At 37.8% G+C, this 26,725-nt stretch overlaps 1 protein-coding gene across 1 annotated transcript in view; it reads left to right on the top strand.

Annotated features, from left to right (window-relative positions):
• The window catches only part of LOC134533407 (uncharacterized), a 97,648-nt gene extending 79,116 nt beyond the window's left edge, over positions 1-18,532 (top strand). The window contains exons 2-8 of the mRNA XM_063370929.1: positions 865-1,095; positions 3,057-3,303; positions 5,486-5,813; positions 8,152-8,332; positions 10,120-10,252; positions 14,856-15,034; positions 18,384-18,532. Of these exons, the coding sequence (XP_063226999.1) occupies positions 865-1,095; positions 3,057-3,303; positions 5,486-5,813; positions 8,152-8,332; positions 10,120-10,252; positions 14,856-15,034; positions 18,384-18,472 (1,388 nt within the window). The 3' untranslated portion in view covers positions 18,473-18,532. The remainder of the gene's footprint in view (positions 1-864; positions 1,096-3,056; positions 3,304-5,485; positions 5,814-8,151; positions 8,333-10,119; positions 10,253-14,855; positions 15,035-18,383) is intronic.
• The last annotated feature ends 8,193 nt before the right edge of the window (positions 18,533-26,725 follow it).

Genomic DNA, 26,725 nt, shown 5'->3' with positions numbered 1-26,725 from the left:
TTTTGTCGCCACTGTATCGTCGGTGTCAGCCAACTGTGTTCGCCTGTTCTTTGATGTTGTTGTGACTAATTACTTCCACCGAATTATCTGTGCTGTATATATTTTTAACATTTTACATCGGCTAATTTCGGCTTGTTTTCTGTATGTTTGTGTATTCTTTTTTTTTATCTTTATCCATGCTTCGGGTTTACCCTATGACATACAGTATAAACCAGCAATGGTGTATGTTCACAATAACCCAAAACTCATTATCATCATCATTCTCAGCTACCGGGTCAGCAAAGTAAACTGAATCCATCTTCCTTTCCCACTCCACCATTCCTCATCCTTCACTCTGTTCCATTATTCGCCTCTCTCCTGCATTTCTTTAACCATCTACTTTCCAACCTCATCCTTGGTCTTCCTTGACACCTTGCCCGTGTGTACTTCAACTCCATTCTTTTTCCTAGGCAGCCTCTCCTTTCCCCATTCTCTTCACATGACCACGTCATCTCATTCTTTCTATCGTCGTGATCGCATTCGAGTCCTGCACTCTTGCTTGCACCATCTCATTCCTGATCACGTCTCGCCTTGTAACTACCAACATTCTCCTCATAAATTTAATTTTCTATTGCTCTGGTCTTACCATAATCTCTCTTGTCTACAGTCGAAGTGTCTCCTCCATAAGTGACTATGGACTATGAGTTGGTCGACTTCAGTTTTTAACGTGACAAAGATTGCACGCACAAACACTTCTCTAACTTATTGCCACCATGATTGAAAGCAGCCTCCGGATGGAGAGGGGGGGTTATCAACGTATTGACACGATTGTGGTAAGCGCTGAGGAGTTTCCCTGGCACGCCAGGCGCTGCTGGACTGCCGCAGGTCGCCAGCCCTGCGCGGACCGCCTGTTCGACAGCATCCTGGCCGTGCGCGGCATCAGCAACGAGATGACCTCGCTGGTCGCCAGGGCCGGCAAGTTCCTGGACAAGCTGCTGGCGCGCTGCCAGACGGCGCGCTCCGGCAAGACGTTCTGGTCCGTGGGCGGCGGGGGCGCGCCGGGGCTGGTGGAGGCGAGCCCCGAGGACCGCGAGTGGGTCGGGCCGGACCCCCTAGGTACAGTCCGAGCACGCTCTCGAAGCCTCGTGGACGGTTGCACTCGTCCACATTTGCATACTTGCACACTACGCCTGCATACTTACATACTTGCACGCCTGCATACTTGTACACTTGCGTACTTGCACACTTACATTTTTGCACACTTGTGTACTTACATACTTGCACACTTTCATACTTGCACACTCGCATACTTGCACACTTGCATACTTGCACACTTGCATACTTACATACTTGCACGCATGCATACTTGCACACTTGTGTACTTACATACTTGCTCATGTGCACACTTGCATACTTGCACACTCGCATACTTGCACACTTACACACTTACATACTTGCACACTTGCATATTTGCACACTTGCATTTTTGCAAAATTACATTCTTGCACATTTGTGTACTTACATTCTTGCATACTAGCACACTTGCATACTTGCACACTTTCTTACTTGCACACTTGCATACTTTCATAATTGCATTCAAGCAATCTTACACACTTGCAAACTTGCATACTTGCATACATACATAATATCACACTTGCATAATTTCGCTATAGCATAATTTAGCGCTCGAATTATCTCATTTTTTTTTATTTTGGACCCTAACCAAAGAGAATTACGTATTTTTCCTCTACCTTATACTATAATAAGCAAGAAGTGTCACTTCTGTCGTGCGTGGACTCCACGCACACTTTTGTCTTCTTTCAGGCCTTATCGCATTTGTTTGGTACCAAATTTGGTACATAATTTATATTCGATTCTAGTGACTTAAAAAATATTTTGAGGTGACAGAAAATTTATAAATTCAGTCCCAAATAAACCATTTTTTAGTGACAGTCACCTGGTGTTCATCACAAAATTGTTTTTGGTTACCACAAAATACTTGGTAGAGTGTATAATGACTCACATATGTTTTCGCGGCCACAAAATACTATTTCTCTGTGTTTTTTTAATAAACGTCTCAGTTTTTTCCGTTCTAAATCCTCGGTTCTTTAACATAATATATCACCCCATGAAGTACTTTACCTGATATTCTTTAAATATATTTGCACCATGAAACTTCGGAAGTAGTTTGAAGAACAGTACAAAGAGTGTGTTAATATCTGTATGAACCCATTTGTAAATTAATTACACTTAATCCTCCACTAAGGGTGTGTTCACTGAGGTGCTAGTTTCACATGCTGAAGGTCTGGGATCGATCCTAGACTTCTGCAGGACTCTGTTTTATAAGTAACCGAGTCGTTATGCAAGTAGCCCGCTAGAATCTAGAAGGACGCGTCACCTGAGGTATTTTTACAGTATGTATATTTCACTCGAAGCCCCAGTTATAAACTAACCCTTCCAGCCATACTTTGACCATTCTTAAGGTATACTTCATTTTAATTTTTTTTTATTGTAAGTAAACTATTTTTACGTGGTAATAAGCTTACGCTACGATTATAATATTAATGTATGATTATTTCATAACAACTCACAATAGCGAAATAAAATTTATTTCATATCCATTAAGTACGCTGTCCACTAAAATTTAGATAGCCTACACATTAACACACATATTCAAGGTGTGATTAAATCCGTGTATCATTGATATATAAATTGTCCACTTCAGTGGACGAATTGACTGAAAGGGCTAACTTAAAAGTACATGGCGTTTCCGGGTTTCGCACAGGGTGAAGAGGCTTTATTTAGGGGAATGAAGGTAGTTTTATTAAAATCTCAGGTATACCGTGAATTTTCCGTCGAGTTCATGTCCACAAAATTGCACCAAGCTCGAATAAAACTGTAGTTTTTATTTAGATAAAAAACAAGCATTTTTTTTACATGTTTAAAATATTTTATTGCAAAGCTTGTTTTTTCGTTTGTCCGCCCAGGGCATAAACAGATAATAAAATACAAAAGGGATCGCAGAAACCAATTTTTTTTTCAATGAAAAAGTAAAACGTGGCTTGGATGCACTCAAGAACTCGCCGGCCCGACGAGAGCCGAGGGCGCCTCGGCGGAAGACGAGGACAGCATCACGTCGTCCATCCTGGCCGAGTGCACGGCCTCCGAGGGCCGCGTGGCGGCGGGCGAGGGCGAGGGCGAGGGCGAGGGCGAGGGCGAGGACGGCGAGGGGGCGTCGTGCGACCTGCCCCTGCGCAAGATGTCGCGCCACGCCGCGCCCCAGGAGCTCGAGTTCCCCGTGCGCACGCCGCCGCTCGCCTACAGGTACCGCGGCACCCGCACTCGTCACACTTACTGTATTACTGTACTCATTGCACTTACTACCGAATTAAAGTTATCGATACTGTACTCAAAAATCTTACCAATTTGTAGTTATCGAAACTGTACTCATAAAACTTACCTATTTGAAGTTATCGATACTGTACTCATAAAACTTACTGAATTAAAGTTATCGATACTGTACTCATAACACTTACCGAATTAAAATTATCGATACTGTACTCATAAAACTTACCGAATTAAAGTTATCGATACTGTACTCGTAACACTTACCGAATTAAAGTTATCGATACAGTAGTAGGCTACTCATAACACTTACCGAATTAAAGTTATCGATACTGTACTCATAAAACTTACCAATTGAAGATTATCGATACTCTACTCATAAGTTTTTTTTCTAAAGAAAATTATCGTGCTCATATAAGTAACCAATTAATTTTATGGATACTGCATTTATGAGTATTTTTGAAATAAAAGTATTGTATTCATAGAAGTATCGTATGAAAATTATCGATACTGTATTCATTTGGAATTATTTCTAAAGAAAAATATTCGTATTGCTAAAAGTATAAAATGAAATAAATCAATACTGTAAACATGAGTATTTTCTAAAGAAAAGTATTGTATTCATCAAAGTATACAATTAAAGGTGAAAGTACTGTACTGTTCATGAGTAGTTTCGGGGAAAAAAAGTACTGTACTCATAAAAGTATAGAATGAAAAGTAACAGTACTGTACTCATGAGTATTTTTGAAAGAAAATCATCGTATTCATAAAATTTATTAAATGAAAATTCAATACAATTAAAAATTTTAATAAATAAAGAATTTAAACACGTGTATAATTTTTTTAATTTAGTAAAATACTCGAGATACATTATAATTTATAATGAAAATCAATAAATATGATGAATTATTATTCTAATTTATTTATTTTAATTATTTATTAAACAGCAGTATGATATTTTATAATTTATAACGCAAATAAATCACACATACGGGAACACAACCTCGCAGACAGTCCCGTGAAAAACGGCCATGAGACTACTAAACTCTTCCACATACACTCCCTGCCAGCTTACAATCAACCTGACATCGTTGTACATACATAGAGGAACATAACCACTTGAGAAAAAAAATGTTAGTAAAAACTATTTCCATGACTAATATTCACATTAAAAATATTATTATTTTTTCAATTAAATATACCGGTATTCGTAATCAATCATTTAAGTATACGATTAAAAATAACACGTACCTACAACCGAAGGGGCAAGTGGATGAAGGTGTTATGTTACAAAACTATTGTTTTGAGGAAAAAAGGCTCCGAAAATAATTTGTTTGCTACTTGCTTATTTGTACATAGCACCTTTATCAATTAGTAACCATGTTATTTTTTTTAAGTTAGAAGGGAAGGTGCGTTTACCATTACATAGAATGCACCTTCATCCCTGGACTTGGTGCAAATTTTTCAATGTAACATAACACCTTAATCCACTTAGGGAGCGTTCAAGTATTACGTAACGAATTTCGGGGGAAGGGGGGTCTTGTAAAACGTTACGATGCGTTACAGGGGAGGGAGGAGGGGTTTGACCTACGCGTTACGTCACATTGTTTTGTTTTTTTAACCCTTCAGAAAGGTCGCGTAGAGACAGATTCTTTCACGCATTTTTTAAAACTTTTTTTATCGAAAATTCAAATGGCATGATAACTTAAATTTAATGTATGATTGCTAAATGGATGATTGAGTAGTAAAAATTTAATAGGACAAAAAAAACATTAGAAAGTTCTTGCTTTTAAAAACAAGACATTTCAAATGTTAATAAATAACATTAACGCGATTAAAACAATAACAAAGGTATTTTAGTGACTTATTCCGGTACGTTACACCACATAATTGTGACTTTTAGGTAAAAATGGTCACTTGGGGTCACGTAACGTTTTACTAAGGGGGAGGGGGGTTACAGAAAAACGTTACGGCGCGTTACATGGGGGGGGGGGTAAAAAATATCAAAAAATTGCGTTACGTAATACTTGAACGCTCCCTTACCCCTTCAATTCTTTTTTTATGTAGCCTTCTTTCATCCTTCATGCCGCGCGCTCATCGTATAGGCTAAATTCACTCACGTGAGGCGGCTAAGGAAGTGAGAGCGTGTACGCGTGCACAGGAGCCGGCTGGACGGCATCGCGGAGGAGACCCCGTCGGCGCTGGACGTGATCCGCAGCTGCATCGAGGAGACGTGCCGGCGCGCCGAGTGCGAGATGCGAGCCATCGAGGCGGAGGCGGCGGCGTCGTCCAGCGACCACCGCGAGGCGCGCGACGCCGAGTTGGAGTACGAGCGGCTGCTGCTGCTGCAGCAGGAGGAGGAGGAGCAGGAGGTCAGGGGTCGTCCCGCCCCCGCCGCGGAGACCCCCGGCGACTGCTCGCTGTCGCCGTCCTTCCTCGGCCTCTTCGCCGAGTCGGAGGCGTCCTCCGACGAGACGGTCACGTCCACGGTGAGGGAGCGCGCCTTCCTTCCTCCTCGGTCGATGCCGGTTACAAGTTACCCCGGGGGATCTTCGTTCATTCGCGGACGCTCCGAACGTGATCCCGAAAAAAAAAAAAAATTGGTCGTCTGTAAAGTCGGTTTACGGACGATAGTTTAACGCGACAGCTTCAAAACAAAACATTGATGAAATGATTGCATATACTTTTATGAATAAAATTGAATCATTTTTATTTTAATAATAAAAGAATAAATACTAGAAATCAGATTTTTTAAATGAAAGAAATATTAACCTTTATTGCCGAAATTGTTGTTGTAATAAGCAATGAAAACCACATTGACTTTTCACTTCAGTTTATAAACAGTCGAGTGGAAGAGAGAGATGGATGCGGCGCAAGCGTACAATGAGCGTAACGGGACACAGCGTAACGGAACAATGTGCGAAACGGGACACTTTTATCGTGCGTGCAGCCGGCGTTCGTCGATTTATTAGACGTTGTCACGTCAAAAGAATTATTTTTACAGTAAGAACACTCTACTTTTTCTCCAAGTGTGTGTCTATCTTTGTTCAGAACTAAACATACAATTCGGAAGTTGTAATACCGCGTAGTTCCCGCGAGGATTCAGTTATTTGAAATCGTGGAGAAAATCTTTATTTATTTAAGTAAAAATTCTTCGTTGATAAGTACATAAAATTTACTGTGATTTCTAACAGTATTGTCGCTACACGGCTGGCCTGTTGCTGAGTTCCCGGGTGCATTTTTATTGCTCGGGTTTACCCTGAATATGGGACGAGAATCGCAAGTCCCTCGCCAGTATAATTCACAGGAAACCTTACAACTCACAGGTCACATTTACTGTTATGACCGCGGTAACGTTTTAGGTATTTGTTTAGAATAAACTTTTAACAACAAACTTATCCATAAACGTGTCCGACAACACTAAGATCTAAGATATGAAAAACGTTCACATATTTTGGTTAGCAAATAGTTTAGTAAATAAGTGAGATATTCTTAAAAAATTCTTTGAACTGCTTACGTGAAAGAAAGAATCTGCTGAGGACGATGATTAGTAGTTCTGCGTTTTCAGAGTCATCTTTAGGTATGAAACGCCCGGCACAAATTATTGAAAGCACTCAATGGACTTGCCTTAAACATTTCATTTTTATTTCTCCACCATATCATGTTATGGTTAACGCTCAAATCTCATAGTTGACTTTATTTACGAAGAAAATACCAGCGAGCGTCGCACTTATCATTCCGCCTCACCAACACAGTTACTGCCCCGCCCAGTCTTTGATGTAAACTGCAGGATGTCCATAATATAATGTCCCAGCTTGAATGGTATGTTATAACAGTTTAATTCACACTATGTACAACAAATCATACACCGAGTTGAAGGTAAATATTTTTTTTATAAATGTCCAATACGTGCACCTTTTGTTACACGGCACACATACGACCTAAAGTCCAATATTCTTCCCACACTTTGGTTAACAAGGAGTAATTGAAGCAAATAGCCTCTTAAATTCTGTGTCTCAACTCTGGAAAATCATTAGTTAGCAGTGGCACGTAGACACGATCTTTTGTAAAGCCCACAAAGCAAAAAAAAAATTGGCATTGCGCAATTTCAGGTGAACGTGGAGGCCAGCTAAAAAGAAAAAGCTCTGTTGTCTCGAACATTACGACCAATCCAACGGCCAGGGACTCGGACGTTCAAATACTCTCTCAGAAAGAGATTTCAAATGGGGAGGGGCTCCATCCTGTTGCCAAATAAAGTTTACAGGTTCGCCCTCTGCTAATTACGCCCACAGGAGTCGCCATTTTGCGTGAGTGGCGCTGCAGGCGAGAATAACAACAAAGCAGTGTTCGCGCATGCGCTTATCTGTGGAACTGTTTGATTGTGACCTTGAACCCATTGGCGTAGCTGTGTTCATAAAGTTGGGGGGGACAAATAATGATTTTGATGTCATGTAAACCCATTCCCCTCTTACATAACGGGGGGTCCGGGGGTCCTCCACCGGAAAATTTTGATTTTAAAAGTGCAAAATAGCGCTTTTTAAGCAGTTTTTGTATCTAACCATTGGATACATCGATGTTAAAATTATTATTGTTTCCATAAGATAAAATTTGAGAGTGAAGAAATTACAAATAAAGTTGGGCGGAATAATATTATAGAATAAAAATATTACGGTCTAGAAAGTTGGGGGGGGGGGACAGTCCCCTCCACCCAAAAAGTTCAGGGGGACACGTCCCCCCTGTCCCCCCTGGTTCCTACGCCCCTGCTTGAACCAACACTATGGACACTGTTGAACGGACGAGCTGTGCATTGATGCGCGCTGTGGCCAGGAGAGCTCGCTGAACACCGAGGACGAGGGTCGCCCCAGCTCCGTGGCCAAGTCGGCGGTGCTGGTGCTGAAGAAGAGGCTGGCGGCGCACGGGTTCAAGGCCAGCTTCAGGCTGACTCCCCCCAGGCCGGGGGCCGCCTCGCCCCTGCACGTCTGCCACTGCGCCGTCGACGGACTGGACGGTAACGCGCTCTTCCTGCCTCGTCCTGCGGTTGAAACATCTTCCCCCCTTCAGTTGACGGAAGCTCGCTGGTTCACGAATGATCCGGGGGATCTTCGTCAATTTACGGCCATCTTCGCGCATTTTTTCAGACGCTGGGTTCACTCACTTTGAACTTGAATCCGAAAGAATAGTCGTTGGTATATTGGCGAAACATTCAATAACTGGTTAAGTCTTACTAGTGTGTCCACTTGTGTGTTTACTTTGCTCAGAACGAAACAATGCAACGGAGAAGTCGTTGATAGTAAATAAAATATAGTCATAAAAAATTAACAAACAGTAAAATTAAAAAAAAATTTGTTGTCTGTAAAGTCGGTTTACGGACGATAGTTTAAGGCGACATCGTCATAACAAAACACTGATGAAATTATTGCATACTTTTATGAATAAAATTGAATCATTTTTATTTAATTATCACTATTTTGTATGGATACAAAGAAGGAGTGAAATGAAATCTACAATTTAATTAATAAATTTAATTTTATTTGCACTCATTAATTCAAATATATTTATTACTTTAACGAACAGATTATTTTAACTATAACTTTTATATATGTTTGCTATTTAACTTCTTCCAATCTGTGTTATTCTGTTAAGGATAGGACGATGATAGGAAAAGTAGGAAACGAATGGGAGTGTTTCAAGTTTAATGTGCCTCGAAAAAGTCAAATCGATGATTGTTCCAATCGAGTGGAAGAGAGATAGATGCGCTGCAAGCGTACAATGAGCTTAACGGGACAATGAGTCATCCTTTTTCGTGCGTGCAGCCGACGTTCATCGATTTATTAGACGTTGTCACGTCAAAAATATTAAAACTTATCACAGTTAAACATGAAACAACAACAGTAAACAAGCTGGATAGTATAAATCTGGCAACAGCCGCCGACATTTGATCTAAGCATGGAACAGACTGTACGTGTCACTTTGCACAGAAAATAATTTTCAGTACTGTCACATTTGAAACCAGTAGCCAAAGATATATTTGTGCAAAATTATAGATATTTGTGCATTTACACAAAAAAACTCGCTACAAAATAGTGTTTGCAGTAATACTGGATTCCGAGTCTTACCTGGGCATATAGCCTTTGGGTTGTACTAGTACGTACTTAGTTATTTGTAAATAATTCCCTGAATAGCTTTTCAGTTAAAACTTCGCACATTTATGAGCATTCAAATTATTGAATATTCTATTATATTTTCCATGGTTTGAAAAAAAATATATATTCTTGAATGAAACATGAATTAAAATATAAAATTATGCGCAAATTTTCGTAAGAAAACTTCAGCATTATCTCGAAAACCTATTTGTTAATATATGCCAAAAAAAATATCCATAGCTATGTGTTGTACAAAATTACAGTATCTTTCTTGTAGTGTAACAAACTGGTTCTCAAAGGAATCTTTTTTGTACAAGAACAAAAATTAAAGTTTACTGTGTAGTCATTTTTGTCATGTAGAGACCTGTAAAATTCGCGGATTCATTTCGCGATAGGATAGAGTCCAAATAATTTTGACATTATTTTGCCTCAGTGACTGGGCCACAGTTTATCTGAAGGACTCTGGGCCAATGAAAAATCTTTAACAGAAGAATTAGCGAATCACGATCATTCCAGTCAACGAGGTGTTACGAGTCGGTAACCAATCAGCAGATGTAATTTGCACGAGTGCGTAGAGGATCATGGAGTCTGTCCTTCAGGGATTTGAAATCGCGAAATTTTACAGGTCTCTGGTCATGAGCTTTGCTTCCAGTTTCGACCACGGGCTGTGCTCGAAGCAAGAAATGCGCCAGGAACGAGGCTGCGGCCAAGATGCTGGAGCTGCTGTCTCAGAAGGCGGACGACAAGACTCTGCCCCACGGGCTGACGACGTTCACGCCGCAAGAGTGAGTCTCCGTCCTCCTCCGAAGCTTTCCAGTGCCGTGGCGGTTTAAAAAAAAAACCCGGCGGCCACTGTTTTGTCCAGAGACGTAATAGACTGTAAAATCCATATAAAACGAAACAATTAATAAAGATTCACTCGCGCACGACTCGATTGGCAGCAAGAGTGCACGACAGCACAACTTACCGCCATGATGGTTGAACAACAACTGTTGCTTCGTTTCCGGAGGCTGCAGGGCTACCCACATTGGCTGGCAGCTATCAAGCAGCGCGGGAAGTTCAAAATTCAAACGTTTCTAACACTATACTCTAAATTAACACACATTATTTACAAGTCCAAACAGCCACATGGTCATCAGTCAGTTACTCATTATTTTAGGGGCATGCATTTTTTTTTGGTGAGAATATTTTGAGACTAGCTGAAAGTTAAAACACTACGGCAATCGTCAGTGTTTCGTGATTGGTTTTTTTTTTACACAAAGGTATACGTGTACGAGACGTGATTTTTTTTAAGTAGTGCCGTTTTGAAGTTAAAAAAAATTTGGCATTTGTTAACAATTATATTTTTTACGTGGTTGCCTGTACCTTAATCAACTTTATCTGCATAATTTCAACCATTATTAAGGCTGTTATTGTAACGTACAATCAACTTATTGAATTCCATCATCGTAGAAGTATGCCGGCTTATTTAACAACCATTTAGACTTGAGAAAACTCATCAGGTAACGATGGAATCGTAAAAGTTATGTTCTCTTTCACTTTTCCGTTAATTTTCTGCACGAAATCTTCAGTAATTACAGAAGGTCAACCAATTCGTTCCTCATCATTAAAATTCGTGCAGCCATCTTTAAAAGCTCTAACTCATTTCCGTCCCGTTCCATCGGGCACAATGATTTTTTTTTTCATACACTTATACTGATATGACAATGAATTTCAGCCACTTTCGCGTCTTTAGAGCTAGTAAAACGAATCAAATCGCGTATATTGCAGTCAGCGGGATCCTCCATCGGCGGAGACAATTTAAATACTCATAAACGTAAATACGCTCAAATGTTTCCATAATGGCATCTCTGGCTTGCCACAAGGTGTAGATACACAGCCCGCATGTACGGAATGCCGACCGCGGTGCAGCAGCGGCCGAATTTCAAAACAGTACTTACTTTAAAAAAAAACACCCCTCGTGTACTGTAGGCACACGATTCACAGCGGAAATGTTTTGTTTTCTTTCGTTCGTTCGTTCTTTCTTTCTTTCTTATTGAATGAGTGCACTTTTCTTACAGGTAATTTTATTAACTTTTTTGATTGCCGAATATTCTTCCATTATTTTTAAGAAAAAAAAATACTAGAAAACTGTTAACTAGTTTGAAGGCAAAACAGTGGTTTTCCTTGTACGTACTTGCAATTATTAAATCTTAGCCCAGGCATGAAAATCCATTATTATTATTTTTTTTTTTTGTAATTTCCAATGTTAGCCGACAATATATCTGTTATGAAACAGGAACATAAGATGGAAGATGGTGTTTTAATGCAAACTGAATGTATGCACTTTAGGTATATGTTTATTAATATAGAGATTCATTCACAGAAACAACATGGTTAAGTCTTGTTGTGGTCTTAATCTATTCCAAAACGACACGGTAACATTTCACAACATCAGTGACACAAAAGCTTTTTTTCATTTATCAAGAAGTCTCGCACATAAATATTAGAATTGTGTCGTGTGTCGCCAAAGACATGTTTTCATGAAATGAACATGCCACGGGCTAGTAGCTACCAAAAATGGTGGCCACAAAATTAGGTATGCGCTGCAAACCAGCCCGTGGCAAAGTGACACAGTGATAAATTCGTGGGCTTAACATTCGGTGGATTGGTGACAAACAGAACTGTCGAAAAACGGCCGATAAATTTCTTATCGGTTTGTGGATTTATGAGATTAAAAAATTGTATAGTACTTTGTATGTACGAATTTTAATGCAGAAGGTTTTTTTTTATTTAAGTTGGGCTCAATATCTCTTAATCAAAGATGTCGCTAGAGACGGCAACACACGACCACACAATCAAATGGGCCCCATCCTGTAGTAAGGAACATTGGAAGCATTTGCCTGCGTATAACCAATACGGCCCCCTCGGGATTCAAAACCAGGTCCTCTGAAGTTCGAGATCAGTGTCTTTCAAATGCACGGACTCACTCCGTATTGTGGTATGCACTGCATCGAATTACGACCTAACTTTTCGTGATTTCAACTAGTGAGAATATTTTAGAAAACCATATGAGGTTTTCAGAAGTACCTATGTGAATATAGGATAGCTTGGAGGCTTTCAGGCTCGTTTCCTCAAAAAAAAATTGCAAAACTCCGTTCCCCCGGAGAAACCCCCGGAATGGCCACCGCATGGGGAGCCCAAGAAAAGAAACGGGCTCCCCATTTGGAAGCCACCTGGAAGGTTTTTTTCTGTTCCACCCACCGTTTCTTTGGTAGCCTGACTTGTTACAAGGGATTGTATTCCTACCAGAGAAAATGCCACCATTTTGTCTGGGCAATCCGCCTTGGAGGAGCCGGGGCGCGAACCCGGGTCCTACAAGTCACAAGGCAGGCGCTCTACCACCAGAACCAGAGCGGTAGAGCGGATACTTGCAGTCTTGTTAACACTGACATGATGTTATTCCACGAGTTTACTGTAGTTTCGTGTGTCAATAACACGTGCAGTAATATCTAACCTCGGTAACGAACAAATTTATAGATTCTTATGTTCTTCGTTCAGCATGAATTGAATAAGTTCATAACAGTGAAATATAATTTGTATAACTAGTCTGGCAATTTTTAAGTTGATTTTCTGCAAACAAACTTACAGTCCCGCAGTACAATATATATATATATATATATATATATATATATATATATATATATATATATATATATATATATATATATAGAATTATAGACTATTAAAAAAAATTGGTTGTCTGTAAAGTCGGTGGTTTACGGACAATAGTTTAACGTGACAACGTCATAAAAAAACATTAATGAAATGATTGCATAATTATATGAATAAAATTGAATCATTTTTATTTTAATAATATAATAATAAATACTTGAAATTATACTAGTATTCAGATTTTCAAAATGCAAGAATAATTAACCTTTATTGCCGAAATTGTTTTTGTAATAAGCAATGAAAACCACATTAACTTTTCACTTCACTTTATAAACAGTCGACGAAACAGTTCACGTGTAGATGTAAGTTGTGTGCTGCCGCTGTTTTTCTTCTCCTCGGACGCAACAGACAATCGAGTGGAAGAGAGATATATGCAGCGCAAGCGTACAATGAGCGTAACGGGACACAGCGTAACGGAACAATGTGCGTAACGGAACACTTTTTCGTGCGTGCAGCTGGCGTTCATTGATTTATTAGACGTTGTCACGTCAAAAAATATATATTGCTGAACAGTTTAAAAAAAAAAAAAAAAACAGGCTTCGGACTAAACAGTTTTCCTTTGCCTACAAACCGTTTCACGTGCATAGTCAACAAAATATATTATCTGTAGTCTGTCACTTATCTTATCTCGTTGCTTCTGACCGTCTCGATTGCAAACAAGAGCACATGTCATTGTTGCTACGTGATTGTTGGTCTATGTCCCGTCCGACTATCCACTTATATAGCGCGTCTCGTCCTCAGTTCTCGATGTGCAGTTAAACCAGCATTTATTCTCTCTTTCCAAAGCAATATTTCTGCCACGACCACCGTCCTTGTTCGAGTGCGCCCTAGTGAAACATTGTATTAAATGAATCAAATTTTGGATTGGGTAGTTTAGAAACACATTTTCCTGCTATATTTCGTCAAGATCATCATCTGATAATATTACCTTTTTTATTTCTAAGTAGTCTGAGTTGAAACACGCCATCTTGGTTTCAACTGTTTTTGTCAAACAAAATTTTTTATCATTTAATATTATTTTTTATGGTATAACACGTAATTTTATCAAATTCCTTGTTATTAATAATGACCTACTGTTACATAGAGTTTCTCCTGTTAAATAATTGGTTATCTCAGAATTATTAAAACTGTAATAAAATGTATCTATAGACTCCAAGTTATGGTCTTGGAAATATCGACAAGGAGTAAAATTTAAAAAAAAATTGGTTGTCTGTAAAGTCGGTTTACGGACGATAGTTTAACGTGACAACGTCATAACAAAACATTGATGAAATGATTGCATACTTTTATGAATAAAATCGAATCATTTTTATTGAATTATCACTATTTTGTATGGGTACAAAGAAGGAGTGAAATGAAATCTACAATTTCATTGATAAATTTACTTTTATTTGCACTCATTAATACAAATATGTTTATTACTTTAACGAAAAGATTATTTTAACTATAACTTTTATACATGTTTGCTATTTAACTTCTTCCAATCTGTGTGCGCAAGCGTACAATGAGCGTAACGGGACAATGAGTCATCCTTTTTCGTGCGTGCAGCCGGCGTTCATCGATTTATTAGACGTTGTCACGTCAAAAATATATTATCAAAACGTATTGTAATTAAATATAATTACAATTGAAAATGTAAACGAGTGAGGTAGCAATGACTGGCTCGTGGCGCAGGCTGGACGAGGTGTCTGCGCTGGCGGGCCCGACTCGCGAGCTGCACAGCTCGACCGGCCGGCTGCGCTGTCTGTGCGCCGAGCTGCAGCGAGACCCGCCCAAGTACAGCTCGCTGGCGCGCGCCGAGGGCGCCACCACGTTCATCGTGCACTGCCAGGCCCTGGGCTTCAACGCCGTCGGTACGCCGCTCGCTCGCCTTCAGAACTCCCTCTCGACACCTTCATATCCTCTCATCGCACCTTCACTTTCCCATCTCGCACCGTCATATCTCACTCTCGCACCGTCATATCTCACTCTCGCACCGTCAGATCTCCCTCTCTTACCTTCAAATCTCCCTCTTAAACCTTCAAATATCTCTCACACACCTTCATATCTTCTTCTCACACCTTCAAATCCTCCTATCGCACCTTCAAATCTCTCACACACCTACATATCTTCTTCTCACACCTTCAAATACTCCTATCGTACCATCAAATCTCCATCACGCACCTTTAAATCTTCCTCTCTCACCTTCAAATCCTCCTATCGCACCTTCAAATATCTCACGCACCTTCATATCTTCTTCTCACACCTTCAAATCCTCCTATCGCACCTTCAAATCTCCATCACGCACCTTTAAATCTTCCTCTCTCACCTTCAAATCTCCCTATCGCGCACCTTCAGTACTCCCTCGCGCATCTTTTAAAACTCCTCGCATCTTCTACGTCTCTCGCACGCACCTTTGAATGTCCCTCGCGCATCTTTGAATTTCCCTCTCGCACCTTCAAACATCCTTTTTAAAAATTTCAAATGCGCATTTGCGTCATCTAAGACGAATCGTCTTCGGTTGGTTTCGACCTCCGTATAGCGCAGTTGGATGCACGCCGGCTTTTTGTGCGAGGTGTTCTGGGTTCGAGTCCCGGTTAATTCATGGGTAAAATTTGTATCCGTCTAAACAAGTCACAACTCTGTCACATAATTAAATGTCAAATGTCACCTGCACGTGAACCTTGTCATTATTAGGTGATTAAAGGGTTTTTGGTTGGCTCATTGGTGGAAAAATTTGCCAACCACCCAAATGTTAAATACAAAAATTATAATTAAACATAATAAAGTGTTCGTATCACTCGTCTCCCATCAAGGCTATCCAGTTTTATTTTTCAATTATTTAATTTAATAATATAATTATAGCAATACTTTTATTTACATATTTCATAAAAGTTTGTTTAGTGTTTCTGAGAAAATTAAAAGACATTTTATATTTTAATGGTATACTGTTTTGAATAAACAGTTTTTATGTGCCTTGATCGTAAAACTATAGTATTCATAAAACAATAAATAAATTTCGAAACCCTTTATAAACTTGAGTTTCTAATATTTTTGAAAAACCAAATTAACATTTATTATGAATAATATCTTAACAAAGACTATAAAAATAGTTTATTTCAAATTATATCCTACTACATGATTATTTACATTGTGCCCATGCTCAGGTTGAAACATATATTGCCTTTAAGTTTCTTGGAGCCATTATTAAATTTTTATATAGCCTTGATCGTAAAACCAGTAAAACCATTAATGTCATCATAAAACTATTAAATAAACTTTTATTTAATTGATAAAATCATATATATAGTTATATTATGCGTTGAAAACACTTAAAAACCTCACCTTTGGCAACATTTTCGAGTAAAAAAAAACACATGTAATCATAGTGTCATGCATTTATTATTTTCCTAAGGAAAAAGGAACAACGAAGCCTGCAAGGATAATTTGTGGGCTCCAATAAATCGTAAAATGGCTAAATATTTTGTAGAACGATAGCACAGCTGCTTTTTCGCAGTTTTTCTTTTCAAATGTAAGCATCTTCATTTTTTTAGTGAATCCGGACTTTATTATGTTTTGAATATGTTTTGCCAAAACTAATGTTTCGTTTCTCGGCGCTTTTCGTTTTGTAATCAATCCTGTACATCTAAATTACATGTACTTCTCTGATATTTAATTTTCTTGGTATAACAGGTGCCACTTTATTCTCCTTAACTCTTCTCCTTGGTGTCTCTTCCTTTATACTTTTATCTTTTTTTTTTCGCTGTCTTTAATAAGCTAGTATTCTTTTTCTTAGCTTTTAATTTATCCAACAAATTTTCATTTATACTTTTATTTTTTTCCGGTTTTTATTCCTTATTCCCTTTTCGTTGTTTGTACGCTAATTAATCATCAACTGTAAAAAGGTTAAAAATAACTTCAGCATTTTAACACTGATTTGAAACGTTCTTTACGCATAGCACGTGGATTTGTTGGCAGTCAATTTAAGTTTTCAATTAACTGATTTCAATATTTTTTAGTTACTTAAAAATTTCTATTCTCTTTTTTTTTTGCCAAGTTCGTCTTTTATTTCTTCCAACATGATAACTCATTTTGTTTTAGGCAGTATTTATTCTAATCTCTTTCACACTTTGGTTCGACATTTCGCGTTCCGCTCTTTTTAATTCGTCTCACAGATTCTAGCGATTCCTGATTTTCTTTCAATATTGTCGTATTCCTTTTTTCTTTATTTTTAATTTCAGCTTGCTAATTTCGCCTCCTCATTCGCTAGATTAAACTGTAAGAATTTTTGTGGCAAACAATTTGTTTAAATAAAACAAACATATTTGCATTCTTGAGGTATTTGGATCACTAGACCAAACTTTAAAAGAAAAAATACAAAAAAAAATCTTAACTCTAGTATATGTGTCCATACCGCAAATGTTAGCCTCTGGTATGATTACCTTGTGAATGATACGTACACGTAAGACTGTGGTTGTAAAGGAAATAAGGTCTCGCCATTTTGGAATTGTAATTTGTTTGCTACAATTTTTTTTTTAGTTACATATCAGTGCCTAGAGGTAACAGCTGATTACTTCATGGTAGAAAATACAAGTGCCATAATTATCACACCAGTCCACGAATGACGACATCAGGATGTGCCCAAAGCTAACACTTACGCCATGTCGAGCCGCAAAATGTAACTAATGGGGAAACTTTACTTCGAGCTTTGGCTTACATTTGAAAAACCTATATGGTGACGCCTACCTTATACCTCCTTGAGTTTGTTTGTTACTAGACATGTTCAATATAGGCTAGTGATCTATCACTATTAATTAGAATGTGAATTAGCATGTTATTATTGAACATGTAATTTTGAATAATCAACTCCGGATAAATGAACTATACGTATAAAATTTTAGTGGTAGACTTTTTTGGATGATTCTCTGGTGAATAACGTAGTTTACTTTAATTTTTTGTGAGATAATTTTGAAAGGAAACGCCAAAAGTCAGCCAAATATTTATATATTTTTAAATTAATATTTAATTATTTTATGCTTGAAAAGTTTCAACTATTCTAAGTTCTGTTTTTAGTAACAGTCTTATGAAATTTCTACATACTGCAATTGTGACATAGATAAGTATATTTTCCTGAGATAAACATTGACGCATTATAATTATCACGCCAAGTTTGTGTTCGACATATTGTGCCACATTTTCTAGTTACTGTTGCTTGTTTTACAGGTTCTGCAAACAAGAAGAATAAAGCAAAACGAATCGCATCAAAGAAAATATTGAGCCAGTACAACCTTTCGCTGGAGAACACGTCATAACAATGTAACCTACCTATACTATTCACATAAACTACTCATATATTTATTCTCAGTTGAAAACTGCATTTTTTTTAAATATAATTTGTGTGTTGTGATAATGGTAGTTCGTTTTCAGGAAGGACTGGTGTTCAACGACAGTTATTGCGTGATAAGTTATAGTTCCAGGTACTATGTTACGGATATAGGCTACTCTTGTCATTTCTAGAAGGCTAGCAATGATGATTTGGTACTAGATATAAGCCAAACGTATTTTCACCTATATTCATAACATTTAGTTCGATGTTTATGGGGGTACTGTCCTAAATTTTTTTTTCTTCTAATAGTTCGTGTTTTTTTACATCATTTAAAATAAATTAATATGAGAAACATACTAAACTGTTTATAAAATGTTATATTTTAACTAAATAAACCCTTATTTTCAGATTATTATTAAGTAAAGGCAAATATTTTATGACCATCGTAGAATGTACTGAAACATGAGATCATGTCGTGTACACTTTTGGATTAAACGTTCAAACGTAGACTTCGTCTTCAAACTTTTTTTTAGTATATTAATCATTAACTCAATATAAATTAGGTTATAAAAATCCATAGAAACCTGAATTTTTCAGGGTTTTGGGACAACATAATTTTTATTTATTTATGAATTACTAGCTGCCCGACCCGGCTTCGCACGGCTATACTAATGGAAAAAAATTATGCCACATCTCCCATTTACAGTAATGGTAAATAAAAAAAAATTCAGTGAATATTTATTACAATGCTGTATAATGTACCGGAGAGAAAATGAATAGCACCGATGGTTTCCCGACTCGTGCACGCAACGTACAACTGATGTACCCGTACTTCGCTACGGCAGTCTACAGGCAGATCACTCTTGCGCCGCTCATTATACATGCCCCTCCTTGTGGGTACGCCACTGCCGCGCGATGCCCGTTGCCATGGAGACGCAGTAGGCATGAACAATGCAAAATCCTGTTCTCATGCAGACAAAGTACCCACTGTTGCCTGGTTTTAACTACCCATGGGATCTAATTTTCGGAAAATGTCATCCTGCGTAACAAAATGTACATTACTGTGATGTTTCAAGTCTGTAAAATAAATATACTTGAAAAAAGGGCAATATTTGATATTTAAAGTACCCGCCAAAATTTCAACGGTGATGAGGACTGCACTAACAATGAGATAGTCGTTGCCATAGTGACGAATGAAGCATCAACAAAGCAACAGCCGTTGCCATGGTGATTTCCTACAAAAACTGGAAATTTTGATATATTACGACCCCAAAACTCCCCTTGGGATCGGATTTCCGCAGAATCCGTTCGAAGTGAGCGTCTACATCACAAAATGAGTAACTATGCTAAATTTCAAGTCAATCGGGTGTATAGTTTTAGAGATCTCGTGATGAGTGAGTCAGTGAGTGGTATTTTATCCCCTTGGGGGTAGAATTAATCAAAATCCTTTCTTAGCGGATGCCTACGTCATAACATCTACCTGCATGCCAAATTTCATCCCGATCCGTCCAGTGGTTTGGGCTGTGCGTTGATAGATCACTATGTCAGTCAGTCAGTCACCTTTGAGTTATATATATTTAGATATATGTGCTTAAAATAAGGAGTTTTAAAACCAAGTTTACATACTATCGGTTAATCTAAAACTCTTTTTTTTTTACATGATTTCATGCTTTCAGTACATGCTGCCATTGCCAAAAAAAATTTACTTTTAATAATTCAATAAAGACCATTAAAATAAAGGACTTGTTTAGTACAGAAAACCTATCACCAATTTAATTAGGTTATATTATGAATTTATTTAAAACCACGTGCAAGAAAAAACTAAATATTAAGAGCAAAATAATTTATGATATCATCCCCTTAAGTTGTTATCGGTGATAAAGGTGCCTGTAAAGTCTTCAGACAACCCCCACACCCCCACCAAAGTAGCTCCGGTGGGGAGTCGGTACTAACGACCATACATCTCAACGACTGGGTACTCAACATTGCTTTTATATACCCAAGCGCCAGACTGATAGTGAAACGTAAATATCTGGCCGGTCCAGATCAGTTTCCTTTTTTTTTTTTTAACATTTCCGTGTCATTTTAGAGCGGGCCTAAAAACACAAGTAGCAGAAAATGGTTTCTTCGATTTGGATAACTATTAATTGTGCAAGCGCAGTAACTTGGGACCTCTTAAACAAAACAAAAAATATATATATTTCAGTGAGTCTTTCCGCACTCGCCAGTGATGTGTCAACATATCATCTCTGTAACGAGCAAATTCATGTGTTCTAATGTTGCAAATAAACTTATTATACGAAACTCTTACACGAAATTTAACGTACAATTATTTATTAAAATGTCGAGCGTGATAACTATACGAAAATATTCATTTTAGGGAACAACTGAGAAATTTCCCCCGCTTTTTAAAACATAACTATAATTTTGTTTAACAAGATGGTACTATGGATTTCTCAGGGCTAGCTGAACAACAGGAGCACCGAACGCGTCACATGTAAATGCCGCAACGCTGAACCTGTAACATTTCTCTAGTAATCATATGTATTGTTGCGAGTGGGGGAAACGATTTCGTAAGGATAGCCCAGTTAATTTTTTTACAGTTTTATTTACAATAATATTTACATCACTAATTAATTCACCACACTTAATTTCTGTTAACAAATCACTTGCACTGAAAAAAAATGTCTTTTCACAAATCGCTACATATCTGTCAGGTCCGCAGTTCGCACTCCTCACTGGAGCTAGGCTCGACAGCGGTTCGCCCCTCACCACGCACCTGTCCACACACACACACTAACACACAGTCTCGCGCCACTCGGTCACTCTCTCACGGTCCCGTCGCTCCGTGCATGCGCCCGCCTGCAGGAGGGGTCTATCGTCCTCCTCGCCGAAGCATTACTTCATGCAACTCGTCTGTACGAACCCCTAGAAACTTCCGCGGAGGCCGGCGTCGCCGCTTCTATACCCTTGGCTTTCATTCTGGAACGGACTGGAGTGGCTGTGACGTGTCGCGTCATCCCGGGCCGAACCCGACGCTCGAAGCATCCAGAATGACGGTGCATATTCACGCCACTCCACGCGGGATCCCCAGGCGGATAAGGCGCCGAGGAAGGAGAGCGCGGGGTCAGGGGAGATGGCGAGGCCGGGCCGCTGTAATCCTTGAAGGCATGCGCACGTGACGTCAGTGGCCGAGCGGGGCCTCCAGGCACCTGGCGCGCGTCGCGGCCTTGTCTCCCACGTTCGTAACAGTATGTACATTTGTTTTTGCTTAGACGACAGAAATCATTCTGTAAATACTTACTACAACAAACCTTAACCTTGTTAAGCTAATTCAACATTTAAAATTTAACAGTAAAAAATTCATCACGAAATTTTTGCATATATGTAGGCTAATAATTTCTTGTATATTTACAGTATGTCGAATGTTGTGCTATCTCTAAATTTCATTATTAACTAAGGATTGTCAAAATTGTAATGTGTATTATTTAATGTATAATTATTAATTTTTTTGGTTGTAAATTATAACATAAAATATTAAAGGCTATATGTACTGTTAAAATGTTCGCGAAATTATATACATACGGATGAATCACGCGGGTCCGCCATATTTTCGAAATTTCTGAGAATTCCACAGATTATAGCACCGTATTTACACATTTCCGTTCCATTCGTGAAATTACTTCTGCCAAATGAAATATACCGAGAGCTCAGTTGTTCACACACTGCAAATATAATATAACCCATTTTTCAGGAATATCGATAACAATACACGCACAATTTTTCGAATTTCATTTTTTCTTCCATTCTAACGACTGTTTGGTACATAACATCTGTCGTTCATGTGCATGTGCTATTTCGATTTAAGTGTAAGGGAACTTAATATTGTATTTTATTGTAAGGTAGTCTGGGCGAGCGTGTAGTGTGCACTCGCCGGGGCCATACTGGAAGACTACCATAATCGAAGAATTCCGCCGCGGGGCGACGGAAAGGTGCCATAATGTAAAACTATCATAAGTTAAAACGAGACAATGCAGTCATAATACTCGAACGACATGATTAAATTATGTTTATTATCTTATAAATAATTTGAATAAATAAGCAGCATACAAAGTCTTGTGATTCTAGTTAATGTTTTAACTCCACGTCACTAGTTGAAATGAAATGCAATCTAGTGACCGAAAATCACAAATTACCCGACAACCGACGCGGCGGTTAAGTAAGTAAAATATTTCATGATTTATATAATATGCTTGAAATGCCACGACAGATTATCACTATCAGGTGTATAGTCATCTATAGTACTGAGGTGGCAATTCAATTGAGTTTATTTTACGTCATGTCTATCAAAAGAACGATAAACTAAACTTAAGCATGAATTATTTCACAAAAAAAAATGTTTGCGTTACTACATCTTTAATAATACCCACATTATGATTCTGATGGGCTGTTGGGTTTCACTTTTCGTGGGCTGACTTCACTACGACTTTACTTCTTAATGGCTATGGTGTTGTTTTTGTTATCTCTGGGCTGTTACAGGGTATTGCGAATCCAGCATTATGTTTTTAGCATGTGCTGTGAAAACCATTAGAAAAGTATTTTAACATATAAATGTACAGAAAAACAATAATTGTCATTAATAATAGATCAAAACAATCACAAATGTGAATACGGAATAGTGAGAGCAATTCATGTCTGCTGTTTAAGTTTTATTGATTAAGTAATTGTGCATTAGGCCTATATTTTAACTGTGTCAATGACAACGAAATCATTTCAGAATATTAATTTATGAAAGCCTTGAAATCAATTTTATATTTGTTTGCCAGGAGAATAACCTATTTCCGATATTATTATTTTTCTTATTCTAAAATTCTTGCTTGTCCGTAAACATATTAATAACGAGGTCAGTGCAAAAAACAACGCCACAGAAGAGCGACAATGTGAAAGGAACTTTCTAGAAAAAATCGGTGGGGCTGCCAACCGCCGTTAGTTTCAAGTGAAACTTCTTTGTCAGCGAGTCGCTTTTAGTGTAATGGTTTAAAATAAAAATAATAAAAAACGAGACATTGTCTACGTACTAAATATTTTAATTCAAAACAGACACTAAATGGTAGCTTACAATTCATTTCAATTAATATTCGACGAAGGCATAATATCAAAATTAATAATTTGATGAACGTACAATCTGTATTGCCCAGTGTTGTCGGTTCTCTATACACAAACACACGGATCACCGCGCTATCACGTCTGAGTCGTGAGCTACACTGAAAATATTTTTCCTTACCTAAATTAAAACTAAGTGTACCTATTTGGGAGGTTTAGGCAGGGAAGACCCTTAAATGTGTCTCAGGCCTAAGCCTATATAGTTATACATACCTTTTCGTCTGTTCTGTTACCGTATGTTTTTCTTGATTTTAGAGACGCTTCACGTCAAAACGATATGACAAAAGCCAGCCGTGATTTGAACCAGTGTTCTCTGGGATACTAATCTAGTGTCTTACGACTAGGTCCATAAACTTCGACAATGTATCTTCTCTCATCTTCAGATTGCCTTGTAGTGATGCCTCATGCTACAGGCGTGAGTGTACGACAATTGCATTATATTACATATACATAGTTTCAGACTATAGTACTCCAAGTAGGCTATCGCATGTCTTGAAAAATTATTGACATCTAATATTATAAGTACAACTATCATAAATTACAGTCACGAAATTTTAATTCACGTCTTTTGATGTAATCGTGTAGTAGTGTGTGTAACTATATGTGATTTTGTTTACACATTTACCATGGGTGTAAACAGTATTTCTGGAAGGGGAGGACAGAACCAGTCACTCCTCCAAAAACTCTTACAAAGATAATGCTTGAAAATACATTTTTAGGCTATTTGACGATCCCTTAAGAGCTTTTGAAACTCCTGCCATTGTAAATTTTGTAAAATAAAATTTTTTTGTCCAAACAAATCTGGCCAACCTACCCCCTCCCCCCCCCCCCCCCCATTTTTTTTTTTTTTTTTTTTTACTACGTTCTTGATACTTACTGTTACAGAAACAGGTTCCTCTTTTGAGTAAGCTTCTCTGCACTTATACCTGTGCCTTGTTAATAGAACTGTAAACAAATATACACATAAAACAAAACAAAATACATATCTGTTTAAAGAAAGTCAGTACCTATCTAAGTGAATTTCAAAAACAGTGTAGTTCGTTGAATAAAATTTCAACCGACTAACAACATTTTAAATAACAGGTAAATTAATTCAGGATGTAGATTCGGACATACACTATTACTCATTAAACGGTATGTAACGAGAAACCTCCGTCTGTTTGTGCCTTAAGAAGGGGATAGATCTCTCTACCGAAACGTCGCAACTGTTGTCTTGGGAAAAACATACAGTGTTATAATGTGCTACCATCGTTGTGGTTATTTGTTTTGTCGCTCAACTGTTGCTTACGGTGTTTGTCTGTGCTGTCGTCGCTGTTTTGTAACATCGCTGGGTTCACCTGTGCGTCTCTGTATAGCCGTTGTTTTTTTTTTTTTTTTTTAATTTTTATCTGTTAAGTTTCATCGTTGGGTTATTCTGTTTGCCGTTGTGGACCGTAAATTTTTCTTTGTAAATGGAACAGAAATATTCATACAAACTTACATATTTGTTAATTTGTACATTTACATGAAAATAATTATCACTACAAAATAGTGTTACCATTTATGGTTTGTGTTGTCCCAGTACCTCCAATATTTAAACGTTATTTGTACACCCTTGTTTGAATAGCTTTCCAGTATTAGCTGCGCTTATTAAGCACGGTAAAACAAAACAAAAAGCCAAAAGTGATATAACAAGGTTAACTTTTCTGTGGCTTTAAAACCAAATAAATAAAATGTTATACAATAACTTTATGCTTGTAAGCACACACATATTTTAACTAAACACTCTTTTAATATCTAACATTTATTTCAAAATAACTTTACCATCGACAGTGCAAGTGCAGGCTCTTTACATTTTTTTTTTTTTTTTTAATAGTCTATGGTTCTATATACAATTATTGTACAGCGGGACTGTAAGTTTGTTTGCAGAAAATCAACTAAAAAATTGCCAGACTAGTTTTACAAATTATATTTCACTGTTATGAACTTACACAATTCATGCTGAACGGGCACATAAGAATCTATAAATTTGTTCGTTACCGAGTTTAGATATTACTGCACGTGTTATTGACACAGGAAACTACAGTAAACTCGTGGAATAACATAATGTCAGTGTTAAGAAGACTGCAAGTATCTGTTCTACCACTCTGGTTCTGGGGTAGAGCGCCTGCCTTATGACTTGTAGGACCTGGGTTCGCGCCCCGGCTCCTCCAAGGCGGATTGCCCAGACTAAATGGTGGCATTTTCTCTGATAGGAATACAATCCTTTGTAACAAGTCAGGCTACTAAAGAAACGGTGGGTGGAACAGAAAAAAACCTGCTAGGTGGCTTCCAAATGGGGAGTTCGTTTCTTTTCTTGGGCTCCCCATGCGGTGGCCATTCCGGGGGTTTCTCCGGGGGAACGGAGTTTTGAAAAAATTTTTCTTTTTTGTTTTCTAGCGTTTTAGTTTTTAGTAACTGTATCATTATCATTCCAACAAGTTATAAATAAATCTCAAACATTTTTAAAAAAATTGTTTTTGTACATAAAATATTTGAATTAAGTGTGTATCAGTCAGTGAGTTGTGTGTTCAACCATTTATCGGTATATATTTTCTTGAAGTATTATTGATTTTTAAATTTTAGTCTCAAACTATTGACCAATACCTTAACAGTGTTTTTCACGAAAAAAAAATATTTATAGGCACATAAATTTAATTCATAAAAATATTATTTCTGAAAAACCCATGTAATTTTCAATAAGGAAGATCGTCTTTAACACACACAGTATTATGCGTGTGTATATATTTGTTTTTATTATCTTACAAATAGATGCTTTGCAGTCAAATTAACGAATGCAATTTCATGATATTAGGTGTTCCGTAAAGTAGTAGTTTATCTCAACTACTCTTTATATAATAAATGATATATTCCAACGTGTAGAGCCGATAGTCCAGGATGTACGGCACTCGGGTCGCGCACGTTGGGGGTCTTTGGTTCGACGCTAGAGGGAGTAGAGGCATCCCGCGACCAAATCTGTAAAATGCATATCCATGGAAACAATATAAATAGATTTATTTTAATGAACAGAACGAATTTGTAGGAATACTTGAGTACG

The sequence above is a fragment of the Bacillus rossius genome, chromosome 6 (genome assembly GCF_032445375.1).
Source record: "Bacillus rossius redtenbacheri isolate Brsri chromosome 6, Brsri_v3, whole genome shotgun sequence".
Lineage (NCBI taxonomy): Eukaryota > Metazoa > Arthropoda > Insecta > Phasmatodea > Bacillidae > Bacillus > Bacillus rossius.
The sequence above is the reverse complement of the archived record's forward strand: the minus strand, read 5'-3'. Positions and strand labels throughout refer to the sequence as shown.